Source organism: Chanodichthys erythropterus, chromosome 2, assembly GCF_024489055.1.
Source record: "Chanodichthys erythropterus isolate Z2021 chromosome 2, ASM2448905v1, whole genome shotgun sequence".
Taxonomy (NCBI): domain Eukaryota; kingdom Metazoa; phylum Chordata; class Actinopteri; order Cypriniformes; family Xenocyprididae; genus Chanodichthys; species Chanodichthys erythropterus.
Genome location: NC_090222.1, coordinates 38,643,351 through 38,660,000, shown reverse-complemented (window position 1 = coordinate 38,660,000; position 16,650 = coordinate 38,643,351). Strand labels below are relative to the sequence as shown.

Sequence of the window (16,650 nt, the reverse complement as noted above, 5' to 3'; positions counted from 1 at the left end):
GTGTGAGAGAGTCAGAGCCCTGATGGATCAGCTGCAGCTCAACTCTCTCTCCTCAGACAGGTAATGCTTTCCACTGCCAGCAGATTCTCACAGACACTGATGAGAAATGTGCAGGAAAGTGCTGTGAGTTTGTGTAGACAATGAAGAAAATCTATTTTAATAATGCAGTTTGGTTGTGGATGCATCTTCTGTAACTGGGGATACTGGTCCTCAGAATTGTTTGAGACCAACATCTTCTGAGAAGTGATTGTCAAAAAAGCTGATGAATGTAATAAGGGCTTTCTATGGTCATATTGTACTTTTATGCATCACAGGAATAAGAAGTTTATCTGCAGTCACAAAAATCAAAAAAAGAAGGTTGTACAAACAGCTGAAGGTAAGTCAATTTTGTAACCGATCAAGAAATTTATTCATTTTGCATGCTTTATTTGCTATGGTTCTCTCTTTTCCTGATGTTTTACTTAATTCCCTAGATATTTGCTTTATATCTGGGTTGCAGACATGATATTTGTTGTTGCAGGTGTGGCTCCTCATCCTTTAGCTCGTGTGGATGGCAACATTCACTATCAATTTCACACAGAAAATACTGGAGGACAGGTGAGTGTCCTTTCAGTGCCATCATGGATAAATCGTTTATTAAAGACAAGCTTTTTGAGGGGAAGATTCAACCGCTGTCAAATATGTCTGACATAGTTCATTTTTCTGGAAGATGTTTGTCGTTTTATCTCTTTTAATGGGAACCTCATAAACTAAGTATCTGTCTGATTTTACCCCATAATGCCCAAAAATTATATTTCAGAAAATTTAATTTTAGTACTTTATTTTATTATTTGATTAATTATTTTAAATTACTTTAATGCACGAAAATCTATTAAAAAGGATATTATTAAAATGTAGTTATGCATCATGATAGCATTTAATTTATGCTGATTGAACAACATTAAAAATACTGAATAAAACAAATATTAAAAATAAATGATATAACATTATAAAATATTTAATATTAATATATTAATATTTTTTTTTCCTGTAATATGAGAACAACTATTGAGAATAATGGGAATAATAAAATAAATGTGCATTACGGTACTGAGAATTTAGGATAAAAACTTGAAAATAGCTTTATTTGTTTTCTCCTATTTGCACTGGCAGTCATGTGATTCTAATCTCTCGCTGGGATTGGCACTGGGCCTGTGTCACATGTCAGTCAGGAGGTGGGTCACATGACAGATGTTTGGGGGGGGTGTTAAGGGGCATTTACAAATGCGTATTCTTTCAGTGAACAACTGTGTCGTTCTAGACATTTTAATTAGATCATGCACAGCTCTCTGCGTAGACTGGAGGGATGATTATTAAAGGGATGAATGGAGAATTCAGCCAGGAGACGCTGGAAACTTTTCCATGAACACTTTACAGTTAATCATGCCATTTTCCCTACATTTTAGGTCGACAAAAAGCAGCAGACTCTCTTGTTTTGGATGTTGAGATACCTTAAACACATCATATCTTGTGGTACAATATCGGCTAAAGTATCATAGCTACATTCACTCTAAAAATAGCTGTATAAAGTTTTCCATTAAAACAGTAATATACCGTAAACAATGCATTCTGGGCAGGGACGTGCACAGACATTTTGGTGGGCAGGGGCTCAAATGGGAAAAAGTGCACTTCTCAAAATTATTTATAAAAAAAAAAAAAAAAAAACGTTAAATATAGTATTAACACAACTCTGATTTCCTTAACAATTTATTTTAATTCCCTCATACTCACGCAATTGTTTTATACTCAACAGATTTCTGCAAAATCATCAGTTCACACAGAGACCATGGTCTTTTTTCATATTCACTAGGTTTATCACAAGAGCAGGCAACAGCAAAGGAAACTATGCCACAATGTGCATGTTTTCAACGCTACTATTTTCAAGTTTGTAGTGGACAATTTTTGAGATTTTGGTCTATTTTTGCTTCCATGACTTTTACTTTTAATGGAAATAAAACTACAAAATACACATTTAAATGGTGTTTGTTTTAAGCCTACTACCCTCCGTCTGTTTGCATCTGTAGATTTTTTCTAAATTAACCAAAACAAGCTACTTCATATTTAAACATAAAAACATTTAAAATGTTATGTAATATAACAAATGCCTGCAGAGGGCGCCAAAAGCCTGATGATTGTTGTTGTTAAATCGTGCAGCCTTAGAAAACTAATAATGCGGTATATTATGTTTCAGAATTAAACAGTATTTTAACAGTGTAGTTTTTTTATTATTTTTGGGTTACAGTCATGGAAAACCTAAAAACATCTGGAAATAGAACAGAATATTCAAACAATATTACTAATCTACCTGCATTGACACCATTGTATAGAAACCGTAGACTGTAAAAGAAGATGGCCGACGCATCTTCACAGCGCGAAGATGAGCCGCGATATCAAGGTCCTGCCCACACTCCCTCAGAATTGGTTAATATACAGTTTACTGCACAACAACATTATTTCGATGTGAAATAAACAGTTCTGGAAATGTTGAGATTAAAGTTAAAGCTCCAATCTCCTCTCGAAGATCCAGAAAAAAGTCTATTGGTGGTTCAGTGACTACTTCCCTCAGAGAAGCTGTGAATCTCAGCTGTCAATCATAACGGCAAATCCCGCGTTTTTATAGCATTAAATAAGTAACTAAAACAAAACGTATTAAAAAACGAACACTTGAACTAACATCAGCGTGATTAAAAAAACAGAAATGACAGAAAATATTTTTTGAAAAAAAAAAAATTTGACGTGTAATTTGATTGTTTATGGAAAGGGCGGGGTTTATGACCTATACTGCTTCCAGCCACCTGGGGGCGATCGAGACACTTTGGCTTCACTTTTCAGGACTCATCGTGTGGCACGCTTGATGAACTGAGATGGGAATATCATGACTGTTTTCTCCAGAGCTTCTGTGTAGATAAATTAACTAAATTAATATCTACTGATTTTTACAATAGAAATTAATCAATACTGAACTTGTGAACAATGACACTGTTTTCTTTTAGAGCTGCTATACAGCCAAAATGTTTGCTGCTATCACTTTATTTATATAGTGCTTTTTACAATGCAGATTGCTTCAAAACAGCTATATGTATATGTACATAAATATATAATAAATATATAAATAAAGTTCAAAAGTCACGGAAAAAGTGGTAAAAAAAAAAGGCATATTAAGAAATAAACATTGGATCGTTCACATGAAAATCACAAATAATCTAAACAATCTGTATTTTAATCAGCACTGGCCGAATTCACATACTCTTATGAGTAGGTACTTATTTTGAATAAGTGCTTATTAGTTCTTATATAGAACATACCTAAAAAAGATCCGGATGTACATAGCGACACCCTAGCAACCACCCAGGACACCTTAGCAACCACCCAAGTATCCTAGAAACCACATAGCAACACCTTAGCAACCACCCCGAGTACCCTAGCAACCACATAGCAACACCTTAGCAACCACTCTGGGTACCCTAGCAATCACATAGCAACACGCTACCAACCACCCAGAATACCCTGGCAATCGGATAGCAACACCTAAGCAACCACCCCGAGTACCCTAGCAACCACCCCGTGTACCCTTTTGCTTACTAGATTTTATATAGAACATACCTAAAAAAGATCCGGATGTACATAGCAACACCCTAGCAACCACCCAGGACACCTTAGCAACCACATAGCAACACCTTAGCAACCACCCCAAGTACCCTAGCATCTGCATAGCAACACCTTAGCAACCACTCCGAGTACCCTAGCAATCGCATAGCAACACCCTAGCAACCACCCAGAATACCCTAGCAATCGCATAGCAACACCTAAGCAACCACCCCGAGTGCTTTAGCAACCGCATAGCAACACCTTAGCAACCACCCGAGTACCCTAGCAACCGCATAGATACTTAGCAACCGCATAGCAACACCTTAGCAACCACTCCGAGTACCCTAGCTACCGCATAGCAACACCTTAGCAACCACCCCGAGTACCCTAGCAACCGCATAGCAACACCTTAGCAACCAGATAGCAACACCTTAGCAACCACCCTGAGTACCCTAGCAACTGCATAGCAACACCTTAGCAACCACTCCAAGCACCCTAGCAACCGTGAAACAACACCCTAGCTACCGCATAGCAACACCTTAGCAACCACCCGAGTACTACATCCTGCATGTTGCCCTTATCATGTAACCTACCACCTTTAGCTTCACTGCCATTCACAAATCTTCTCCCGTGGCCTCATGGGATAGTAATGTGTCCATCGTATGCATACTTCAGAATCTCGCCAGAAGCAGTAGGTCACTTTTTGCCTACTCTTCTATGAGTACTGGGAACTCATTATTTTGTCACATACTGTTTTTCCCCTACTATATAGTATGGAAGTATTCTATTTCAGCGCAGCCTCTGTCTCTGTCCTCCTCAGGTGACATACCGAGTGATTCCTGTCTTAGATCAGCGACGGGAGTGTAGAGGGGAAGTCGGAGGGACGGTTGATGTGGTTTCCGCAGCCAACCTCACTGTATCCCAGCTGGTATGGAATCAACACATCTGTCTCTATCTCGTACTTCATTATGTCATGACGTTCAACACGAGTCTCATTCAACGCACAGCAGAACATGACAACATGTCAGAGCGGAAGATGAATACTACACAATCTCAGCTATAACTGAATAGCCAGATGTTAAGGTTTATGCATTGTAAAATGTTTTAACGCCTGTTTTCTCCCAGAGAGTAATTCAAAACTCTTTCAGTGATGGAGGCAGTCCTGCTGGAGAAGATGACAGAGAGGAGGCACGATGTGTGTATTTCCCAGCATCATCTGTGAGCGAGGGAACAGCCACGGCCGTGTCCATGCAGACATCAGCTGACCACACATTTACACAAACGACAGGTACGGACACTTTGAGATCTGCCGTCACACTCACATAGAGAATCACATGCAACACACTTCAGTAGATTGAGCAGCTGATCGCTACAGTCATTTCACTTCAGTTAGAGGAAGTTATTTAAACAATGGAAAGTAGAGTGATGGTTCTAACTATTAATTATCTGAATGAACAAGTAATGTAGTTGATTAGTTTATTTTCAAAGTAAGGTGTGCTATTATGCATTTCACAGTGACTTTGAACGCATTGATCAGAATTGCTGTCTGCTCCTCAACAGTCTGAAATATGTGATCATGTCAGACTTAATTATTAATGATAATTTAATAATTAATAATAATTATACTTTGACATTTAATCTGATTTAATTACACATGAAAAGAGCTTAAACTCATTATTATCTGGAAAATAATTAATTTATCAATCTGATTTATTATCTCAGAGTAGCTGCATACTAGTTATTTCATATACAACCAATTTTTAGTAAAAAATGATCATCATTCTATCATTATATATTTTTATTTATATATATATATATATGTGTGTGTGTGTGTGTATATATATATATATATATATATATATATATATATATATATAAAAATAATATATATATATATATATATATATATATATATATATATATATATATATATATATATATATATATATATATATATATATATATATATATATATATATATATATATATATATATATATATATATAAGTAATGTTTTTGAAAGAAGTCTCTTATGCTTATCAAGGCTGCATTTATTTGATCAAAAATACAGAAAAAAACTGTCATATTGTGAAATATTATTACAATTTAAAATAATGGTTTTCTATTTTAATATACTTTAAAATATATTTTTTTTCTGTAATGCAAAACTGAATTTTCAGCATCATTAAATCCAGTCTTCAGTGTCACATGATCCTTCAGAAATCATTCTAATATGCTGATTTGCTGCTCAGTTATTATCAAAGTTGGAAACAGTTGTGTTGCTTAATATTTTTTGGAGACTGTGATACTTTTTTCAGGATTCATTGATGAATAAATAGTCAAAGAGAACAGCATTTATTCAAAATACAAATATTTTCTAACAGTATAAATCTTTACTATCACTTTTTATCAATTAAACACATCTTTGCTAAAAAAAAATAATAATTTCTTCCAAAAAGAAAGAAAAAAAAATACTGACACCAAACTTTTGAACATTAATGTATATTGTTACAAAAGATTTAAAATCATGTTAAAAAAAAATTAAGCAGCACAACATTTGTAATAAGTCAGCATAATAGAATGATTTCTGAAGGATCATGTGACACTTAAGACTGGATTTCATGATGCTGAAAATTCAGCTTTGCATCACAGACATAATTTATATTTTAAAGTATATTATAATAGAAAACCATTATATTAAATTGTAATATTATTTTACAATATTACTGTTTTTTTCTGTATTTTTGGTCAAATAAATGCAGCCTTGATAAGCATAAGATACTTCTTTCGAAACATTAAAAATAGTAATATTTCCAAACTTTTGAATGATAGTGTGTGTGTGTGTGTGTGTGTGTGTGTATATATATATATATATATATATAATATATTTAGTCAAACCAAAATTTATTCAGACACCTTGAACATTTCATTCATTAATTCAGTTTATTCACTATAGTTTAAAAAAAAATGGTAATAAAATATGACGAGATCTCAGAGTTACTGTGTCAGAAAACATTAATCTTAATTATGTCAGATAACACTTAAGAAAAAACTTGGTCAGGTCAAAGTGTTAATAATAATAATTTTTGGTTGAAAATTTCTATCAGTTTTACTGGTAGTCCACTGTATGAAGAATTTTTGGGTATAATATGTCACAGTTTACTTTATTTTGCTATACTCTCTTACATAAATTAACTGTAGTGTCCTGCACCCACAAGTGTAAAAATATATCAAAAATGTCTGAATAATTTTTGGTTTGACTGTATTATTCATCACGTATATATATATATAAATAATATTGCAGTCATTCTGCCCGTCATTGTGAACTACATACTCTACTACATAATCATACAATAAATCTCTTATCAGAATAAACATGAGTTCTCTCAGCGGCAGTAAATGTGATTTGAATTTAGTATGTGAAGCAATACAACATCAGTCGTCTCTCTCGTTTAGGTCAATTCTACGTGATGACTCCTTCAGATGCTCTGCATTCTGCCTCTCAGCGGACTATAGCTCCACGCACACATACATACACTGTGTAAGTACAAAAGAGTGGCACAAAACAGATGTTATGCTTTTAAGCTCCGTATTTTAGTGTCAATTTGCCACAGAAGATCATCCCTCAGTCTACAGAAATCTCAAATTGCATTTAAAGCCTACTGACAGCATAAGACAGGTGTTGTGCATTAAAGCACAACTTGTTTTAAACCCATAACGTTCATTAGTATTGAATGAGGCACATTTACACATTTTGTAGGTTGAATAATAATGCGTCAGGGGTCTGTGTTTTGAATTTGGGATAGGATTTACTCAGGGAGTGATTGCACCTTTGCATGCTCCTTGTGCCTTGCTCTCCATTTAACCTTGGGATCCCGCTAGCGCATTGGCAAATCCATACGAAAACAGGGCTGCTTGTCACGATTCTGGTTTTTGACAGGATCATGTGCTCAAATTCAGTCATAATTCATGGGAGAGAGTGGTTTGTTGTGCTTCCTTCTGAAGGTGCTGTTTTTACACTGCAGAAGCAGAAGTGTTGTGAAAACGGGTGATGCTCACGCGTTCGTGCGGTTGCAACATCCTCATCCTCCAAAATAGGCTCAGTAGAAATATCCTGCTGAAGTATCGCGTGTCAGAGGTGTTTGTTTCAGTCGTTCTTGTTTGATTATTTCCTCCTTTTGGACACACACAGCTTTTGCGAAATCTGCAGCGTAATGGATTTCTCAAGAGTCTTAATCTTACTTTCTTCCATAAGAATTACAAATCCCTTATTATTAGTTCCTGGGGGAAAAAGCCAGTGTAGTTAGAGAGTGTGGGTTGCATGCAGAATTAAATACTATTCCTATACTATTATATACTATTAAACTGTGTCTAAAAATGTCTCAAGTTTTCAAAATATTGTAAAAAAAAAAATGATGGTTTGCTCTGTTGTACATCCAGATTTTGGCAAATGTAGTATGTTATTTACAAACCAGTTTCCAAAAAAGTTGGGACACTGTACAAATTGTAAATAAAAACAGAATGCAATGATGTGGAAGTTTCAAATTTCAATATTTTATTCAGAATACAACATAGATGACATATCAAATGTTTAAACTGAGAAAATGTATCATTTTAAGGGAAAAATAAGTTGATTTTAAATTTCATGGCATCAACACATCTCAAAAAAGTTGGGACAAGGCCATGTTTCCCACTGTGTGGCATCCCCTCTTCTTTTTATAACAGTCTGCAAACGTCTGGGGACTGAGGAGACAAGTTGCTCAAGTTTAGGAATAGGAATGTTGTCCCATTCTTGTCTAATACAGGCTTCTAGTTGCTCAACTGTCTTAGGTCTTCTTTGTCGCATCTTCCTCTTTATGATGCGCCAAATGTCAGTACCCGGATCCTTCTTCTACGCAGCCATGATGTTGTAATTGATGCAGTATGTGGTCTGGCATTGTCATGTTGGAGAACTTGGATATACCTTTCAGCATTGATGGTGCCTTTCCAGATGTGTAAGCTGCCCATGCCACACGCACTCATGCAACCCCATACCATCAGAGATGCAGGCTTCTGAACTGAGCGCTGATAACAACTTGGGTTGTCCTTGTCCTCTTTAGTCCGGATGACATGGTGTCCCAGTTTTCCAAAAAGAACTTCAAATTTTGATTCGTCTGACCACAGAACAGTTTTCCACTTTGCCACAGTCCATTTTAAATGAGCCTTGGCCCAGAGAAAACGCCTGCGCTTCTGGATCATGTTTAGATATGGCTTCTTTTTTGACCTATAGAGTTTTAGCCGGCAACGGCGAATGGCACGGTGGATTGTGTTCACGACAATGTTTTCTGGAAGTATTCCCGAGCCCATGATGTGATTTCCATTACAGTAGCATTCCTGTATGTGATGCAGATCAAGGGCATCCAGTATGGTCTTCCGGCCTTGACCCTTACGCACAGAGATTGTTCCAGATTCTCTGAATCTTTGGATGATATTATGCACTGTAGATGATGATAACAATTTTTCTCTGAGAAACTCCTTTCTGATATTGCTCCACTATTTTTGGCCGCAGCATTGGGGGAATTGGTGATCCTCTGCCCATCTTGACTTCTGAGAGACACTGCCACTCGGAGAGGCTCTTTTTATACCCAATCATGTTGCCAATTGACCTAATAAGTTCCAAATTGGTCCTCCAGCTGTTCCTTATATGTACATTTAACTTTTCCGGCCTCTTATTGCTACCTGTCCCAACTTTTTTGGAATGTGTAGCTCTCATGAAATCCAAAATGAGCCAATATTTGGCATGACATTTCATATATGTTATCTATATTCTATTGTGAATAAAATATAAGTTTATGAGATTTGTAAATTATTGCATTCCTTTTTTATTCACAATTTGTACAGTGTCCCAACTTTTTTGGAATCGGGTTTGTAGATCTTCCATGCATACAAACAATTTTCATATTATATTCACAGTATAAATACTGCATAAATTGCAGGTTGTGTGCTATTTCTTGAGAGATGTGTCTGTTCATGTCAGATTTTCTTTTCAGCTAAGATAGTAACCATCAAGTCAAATTGTTTCTGTCATTTTCCATCTACCTTAAAGCTGAAATGTCATTCATTACTTAATCATAGCGTTTTTTGAAATGTCTGAAATAAATTTGCCCCTTTTCTGCAGAGATGAACTCAACACACAGCAGCATGAAGCTTTTAACTGGTGAGAAGAACTTTTACATCCCCTTAAGCCAAAATAAACCCAAAGAAACACAAAACTGTCTCTTAAAGGTATAGAGAGTCATTTCTGTGCCACAAAATTAACACCTAATGTGAGTAAATATTGACTTTGTTGAGTAAAATTAAAGACAAATTCACTAAGTATTGTGACACACCTCTTGATTATTGAACATTTGTAAAAAAAAAAAAATGGGTGGTTCTTATAGGGGACCTATAATGCTTCCTTCACAAGATGTAATATAAGTCTCTGGTGTCCCCAGAATGTGTGTGTGAAGTTTCAGCTCAAAATACCCCACAGATCATTTATTATAGCTTGTCAAATTTTTCCCTATTTGGATGCAAAAACACGCCGTTTTTGTGTGTGTCCCTTTAAATGCAAATGAGCTTCTGCTCCCGCCCCTTTCCAGAAGAGGGCGGAGCTTCAACAAGCTTTATAATGGGAGTGAATGGGGGATGAGATTTTGAAGCCTAAAAAATCGCATCCATCAATCATAAAAGTAATCCATACAACTCCAGGGTGTTAATAAAGGCTTTCTGAAGTGAAGTGATGCATTTTTGTAAGAAAAATATCCATATTTATTAGCCCCTGGAGCCGTATGGATTACTTTTTTGATGGATGCATGCGCTTTTTTGGGGCTTCAAAATCTCGCCCCCGATTCACTCCCATTATAAAGCTTGCAAGAGCCAGGATATTTTTTAATATTTCTCTGATTGTGTTTGGCTGAAAGAAGATGGTCATATACACCTTGGATAGCTTAAGGGTGAGTAAATCATGGGATAATCACCATTTTTGGGGTGAACTAACCCTTTAAGTTGACCCCTGATATGATATGTTTGACATGGTACAGCCTTCTGTGCATTTATTTTCCTCCGTATATAGTGCTTTTATATAAAGATAGACTTCCTGTAGAGTAAATAAAAGCATCTTCATTTCTTCACTTTTTGTTGAAAGCATCTCTCTTCCTTCATGGCGTTTTGTGAGATGCTTTACCTTACCCGGTGTTGCGTATTCTCCCTTCTGCGGTGTGACAGATGCGACGCTGCGGAGTCGTGACTTAATTAAAGCGTACCTGAGGGAAGATTCCACGCGGAGAACAGTTGTGTCATTAGGCTAAAGTCGTGCCTCGTCGCAGACGGCAGCTGTTTGCAGCACCACAATTTATAACCTAATCAACACAGCCGATGCCGAGACTCCCCTGAGATCACATGTGAAGGGCAGAGAGACCTTACGGAGATATCTGCCAGTCCACACTAATACTAACTGTAACCTTACAAAGCTGGGACTAGGCTTTAGGGCGGTGCATCTGTGCTTTACAGACTCCATGGCGAATGTGAACAGGCCCCGCTTCCTGTAACTCACACTGGGGCCGTCGGGCCCTGGACATACTCACTAGTGGTTGACCCCACGGTATTTTTGCCGATACTGATATCATGAGTGTAGGGCGGCTGATTGTGGGTTTAATGTGAATACATACATAATAAAATGCAAAGGAAAGCAAATGAGATCCACACAACATTGCGGAAATGAAATGATCACTTATTTTAAACAATACTGAACAGTAATTTACATTTTGTTCAAGTTAAAAAAACATGCATTGACCAGACTGTCTGTAGCTTTTAAACATTAAAAGATTATTTTTTGTTACATTAATTTTATTTATTACTATTGTTATTTCCCAAAGCAGTAAATTGATCTTGTTTATTATTATTTTTATTATTTCTTAAAGCATTTTTTCATTAAAAAAATTAACTGTACTAAATCATTTATGCAGCCAAGTCTCAAAATGTGCTTGTTTATTTAATTTAATTTTATTTTATTTTTTGTTTGTTTTGTGATGGTTTTGTTTATTTTGTGTTTTGTGTTTGTTTTTTGTTTTATTTTGCATTTTGTTTTATTTTTGTGTTAATTTTGTATTTGTTTTATTTTGTGTTTATGTTGTATTTGTTTTATTTTGTTTATTTTGTATTTGTTTTATTTTGTGTTTGTTTATGTTGTGTTTGTTTTATTGTGTTATTTTGTTTTTGTTTTATTTTGCATTTTGTTTTATTTTTGTGTTAATTTTGTGTTTGTTTTATTTTGTGTTTATTTTGTATGTTTTATTTTTTGTTTTGTGTTTGTTTTATTTTGTTTATTTTGTATTTGTTTTATTTTGTGTTTGTTTATGTTGTGTTTGTTTTATTGTTATTTTGTATTTGTTTAATTTTGTCTTTATTTTGTATGTTTTTTGTATTTGTTTTGTATTTGTTTTATTTTGTGTTCGTTTATGTTGTTTGTTTTATTGTGTTATTTTGTTTTCGTTTTATTTTGCATTTTGTTTTATTTTTTGTTTTGTTTGTTTTATTTTGTTTATTTTGTATTTGTTTAATTTTGTCTTTATTTTGTATGGTTTTTTTTATTTTTGTTTTTGTTTTATTTTTCATTTTGTTTTATTTTGTGTTGGTTTTATTTGTTTTATTTTGTGTTTATTTTATTTTGTGTTTATTTTGTATTTGTTTTATTTTATTTTTTGTTTTGTGTTTGTTTTATGTTGTTTGTTTATGTTGTGTTTGTTTTGTGTTTGCTTTATTTTTTGTTTTGCTTTTTGTGTTTTTATTTTGTGTTTATTTAGTGTTTGTTTTATTTTGTTTATTTAGTGTTTGCTTTATTTTTTGTTTTGTGTTTTATTTTATTTTGTGTTTTGTTATTGTTTTATTTTGTGTTTGCTTTATTTTGTTTTATTTTGGGTTTATTTAGTGTTTGTCCTTTATTTTTATTTATTTATGTATGTATTTATGTATCTTATCTAGCTTATGTATATATGTGTATATTTAGTGGTTTAGTTTTTTGTTTGTATTTTTTTTTAGTTATGTTTTGAAAGATAAGATTGCAGATGTTAATTTTTGTGTTCCATTATTACTGCAGGAAAATGGACAGTCCGCGCACCCCTAGAGATGAGAGGAGAAGAGCACAACATAATGAAGGTCAGTGAATTCTCTTAATCTAATATGAGTCTTTACTCTGTAAAAAGCAAAGCAACAGACCCTAGGTAACGAATACTGTTCCCATCCCAAAGATACTGACACTGAAAATGAATCTCAGCAGGCTCTGATGTTCAGTATATCTGCCTGCAGATGTCAGTAGAGGGTTGATAGACTGAACACGTATTGCAACTTTTGATGATATGGCCCAGATTTTGCCTCTGATCTCCTTCTTGCTGTTGATGTGCAGTTGAAAGGCGGCGGCGAGACAAAATCAACAACTGGATTGTGACGCTTTCGAAAATCATCCCAGACTGTGGCATAGATGGTACCAAGACTGGAGCGGTGAGCTGCATGATGCATTTTTCACTTAAATGAAAATCTAACCTTACTATATTGACCTGTTATTTACAATAGATGCTCTGAAAGTGCATCTGTCTAAAGTGCAGTGCATGTTTTTTTTTTGTTCCTCCAGAGTAAAGGTGGGATCCTGTCAAAGGCGTGTGATTACATTGGAGAGCTGAAGCAGCATAACCAGAGGCTGCAGGAGAGTTTGAGAGGAGCAGAGAGAGTGCAGATGGACAATGAGCTGCTCAGACAGCAGGTACGCCTTTAACATCATCTGTAGCGAGCTGAGTTGCGATTTGTCACTGACCTTGTTTGTTATGTTACCTATTCTGTATACCTATATGCTGTTTTCCTTAGGGGACCCAAAAAATGTCCCCACGAGGATTTTGGATATTGCCGTAATGTGACGTAACATAACTGAACCACACACACACAATTTCATTCTCAGTCTGCCCTTCATTGGAAAGCCACATAGGTCACTAATTAGCCAAATCACATAAATTAACCCATTACTGGGCTGTGCATGCTAAACAACACCAGAAGAGGGTGCTGAAAACATACCTGTCAAATTAAACAAGGACGTAATATCTTTTTTATTTTATTTTTACTTTTTGTTTTATCTCATTTTATTCTATTCTATTTAATTTATTTATTTTATTTTATTCTATTCTATTCATAATATCTTTTTATTTTATTGTTACTTTTTGTTTTTTCTTATTTTATTCTATTCTATTTAATTTAATTCTATTTAATTCTGTTTTGTCTGTTTTATTATATTTTATTATTTTTTATTTTACTTTTTGTTTTTATTATATTGTATTTTATTCTATTCTATTCGTAATATCTTTTTATTTTATTTTTACTTAGTTTTTTCTTGTTTTATTCTATTCTATTTCATTTTATTTATTTATTCTATTCTGTTTTATTTTATTCTGTTCTTTTCTGTTTTATTAAATTTTATTTTATTATATTTTATTTTACTTTTTGTTTTATTTTATTCTATTCTATTTTATTCTATTCTATTTGTAATATCATTTTATTTTATTTTTACTTTTTTTCTTATTTTATTCTATTCTATTCTATTCTATTCTATTTAATTTATATATTTTATTCTGTTTTATTTCTGTTTTATTATATTTTATTTTACTTTGTTTTATTTTATTCTGTTTCATTCTATTTTAATTTATTCAGTTCTATTCTGTTGTTTTCTACTTTATTTTATTCTATTTTATTTTGTTATTTCACTTTGTTTATTCTATTTCATTTGATTTGATTTTATTTATTCTATTTTAATTTACTCTTTATTAATCTGTTCTATTGTATTCGATTTTACTTTATTCTGTTTTATTTTATTCTATTCTATTGTATTCTGTTCTATTCTACTTTATTTTATTGTATGTTATTTGACTTTTTATTTTATTCTATCCCTTGATTTCATTCTGTTCTGTTTTATTCTATTTTATTGTTTTATTTTGATCCAGTTTATTCTATTCTATTTAATTCTATTTTACTTTATTTTATTATTATATTATATTTTATTTTATTTTTTAACTATTTTTTATTTTATTTGATTTGATTTGATTTTATTTTATTTATTTTATTCCTCTAGCTCAAACTGTAGTAGAGCATGGCAGCAGCAATGCCGAGGTCATGTGTTTCAACCTGGAAATGCATGAATTGAAAAACAAAAGTATAACTTCGATTCAGTGTACGTAACTTTGGATAAAAGTGTCTGACAAATGCACAAATGTAAACGTAAGTATCATAAAAAAACATTTGCCTCTACATCTTCAGATTTAATAATCACCTTCTCTGTTGTTGGTTTCAGTTGGAGGAGCTCAAGAGCGAGAACAGCCTTCTCCGAGCACAGCTGGAGCATCACGGCATTGACATGTTCACAGCGGCTCCGGCACAATGATCTCCAGACATTCTGGGAAAGAGATTGTGGCCTTTCCAGATGACAAAAGGCCTTCAGAGAATGACATAGGACTGAAGTGGGCCGAATGACATATGCTGGCTTGTGCTCCGTCTGTGCCGACTGAGTCGAGAGTCTCTCTCAGTGACTGGATGTTCTTCTTGTCTGATACAGTGAAGCCAGGCTTGCTGCAGTGGCGGTCAGAGGTCAAGACGTTTTTATTAGCACCGACACAAGGACCCTATGATCCTAAAAGCAGCTATTTATTCATCCTGACTAACTCCGGACTAAACAGAGGAATACAGCTTTAGTTTTCTCTGCCTTATAATACACCCCAGACATTTTCCTTTTGCTAATTTTCCAGCTTTGTTGCTTTCAATTTTGTCTTTGTGCTTTTTCTTGAAGTGTTAGTTGTTTGTTCAGTGCCTCGTTTAATTTAAAATTCTCCCAGAGAAAATCTGCCGCTTTGTGGTGTTTCGGAAGGTCGTTACGGGATGAATGAAGCCGTGATGAAATGTCATTAGCGGTTCCAGTGAAATTTAGTGTTAAAATCAGAACAAAAGCACCTGCTCGTACGAGTCCCTCTAAAAGAAAGCTCTGATGCAAGAAAATGAGCTCCGTCTGGGATTATTAGCTTCTTATCTCGGAAGTTCGGAAAGCATCACCTAATCTAAGAAGCAAATGAGAAAATATTCACAAAGCTATCGAGTTTGCTTTGTAGCTAAATGCTGGACATCTCAGGAATGAAAAAATGTTTGTTACTGTGTGTTAAGAGTTTTATTCTGTTAACGTAACCTGATCATCAGGTCCAAAACACCTGATTAACATGATGGACAATTTGCAATCCACAAATGTTACAAAAAGCCACTTTGTTCTTAGTTTACTTGCTTGAAAGTGGCTGAACTTTTTGTGTCATATTTATATAAACCAATTTAACAGAATAGTTTTGTTCATTTTCTGTTATTTTCCTCATGGTCCAAGTCATTGTTCACTCATTAACCACAGCTCAGATGGCAAGAGACGTGCAAACCGATGATTTGATGTCATGCATTTAAAAGTTCCCGTAAATACAACTTTTTTAGACTTGAAATATGACGTTTTTATGGTGTTTTTGTCCTTTTTGAAGCTTGCTGCCTCAGCTGTTATAACCACTATTGTGGTCATGAAGATTTTTCAGTTCTCATTTCGTGTTCCATTGAAGAAATAACAGGTTTGGAACGACAATGGTGCGTAAATTACCCAAGGTTTTTATTTTTGGGTGAACTGTTATTTTAAAGTGCCTCTGTTATGCTATTTTAAAAGTTCCTGATTTTGTTTTGGAGTCGACGGGTTTACATGCATCCAAGGTCAAAAAACACTTGAAAAAGCACATTGCAGCATCAGCTCTTTTCTTACAGTGTCTGAAACGGTTCAATAAAGGATTCAGTCTCTCCAAACTCCTCCTTTCCGAGAGCCTGCTCTGTTCTGATTGGTCAGACATCCCAGTCTGTTGTAAGAATGTTAATGATTAATCAACAATTAATTGTCGATAATACATTTAATCGATAAAACTCCTTGATCATAGAAAAAAGGGTTAGTTCACCCAAAAA

At 34.3% G+C, this 16,650-nt stretch overlaps 1 protein-coding gene across 2 annotated transcripts in view; it reads left to right on the top strand.

Moving 5' to 3' along the window:
* usf2l (upstream transcription factor 2, c-fos interacting-like) overlaps window positions 1–16,437 on the top strand; it is a 19,044-nt gene extending 2,607 nt beyond the window's left edge. Inside the window, exons 2-12 of one of the 2 annotated variants that reach the window (XM_067397721.1) lie at window positions 1–60; window positions 315–376; window positions 521–597; window positions 4,448–4,555; window positions 4,753–4,915; window positions 7,084–7,168; window positions 9,785–9,823; window positions 12,743–12,801; window positions 13,049–13,143; window positions 13,274–13,402; window positions 14,975–16,437. The exon at window positions 1–60 is cut by the window's left edge and continues 83 nt beyond it. In XM_067397721.1, coding sequence (XP_067253822.1) covers window positions 1–60; window positions 315–376; window positions 521–597; window positions 4,448–4,555; window positions 4,753–4,915; window positions 7,084–7,168; window positions 9,785–9,823; window positions 12,743–12,801; window positions 13,049–13,143; window positions 13,274–13,402; window positions 14,975–15,064 — 967 coding nt within the window. In that variant the 3' untranslated portion in view covers window positions 15,065–16,437. Of the gene's footprint in view, window positions 124–314; window positions 377–520; window positions 598–4,447; window positions 4,556–4,752; window positions 4,916–7,083; window positions 7,169–9,784; window positions 9,824–12,742; window positions 12,802–13,048; window positions 13,144–13,273; window positions 13,403–14,974 lie in introns of both variants that reach the window. The other variant, XM_067397730.1, reaches the window with a different exon arrangement.
* The last annotated feature ends 213 nt before the right edge of the window (window positions 16,438–16,650 follow it).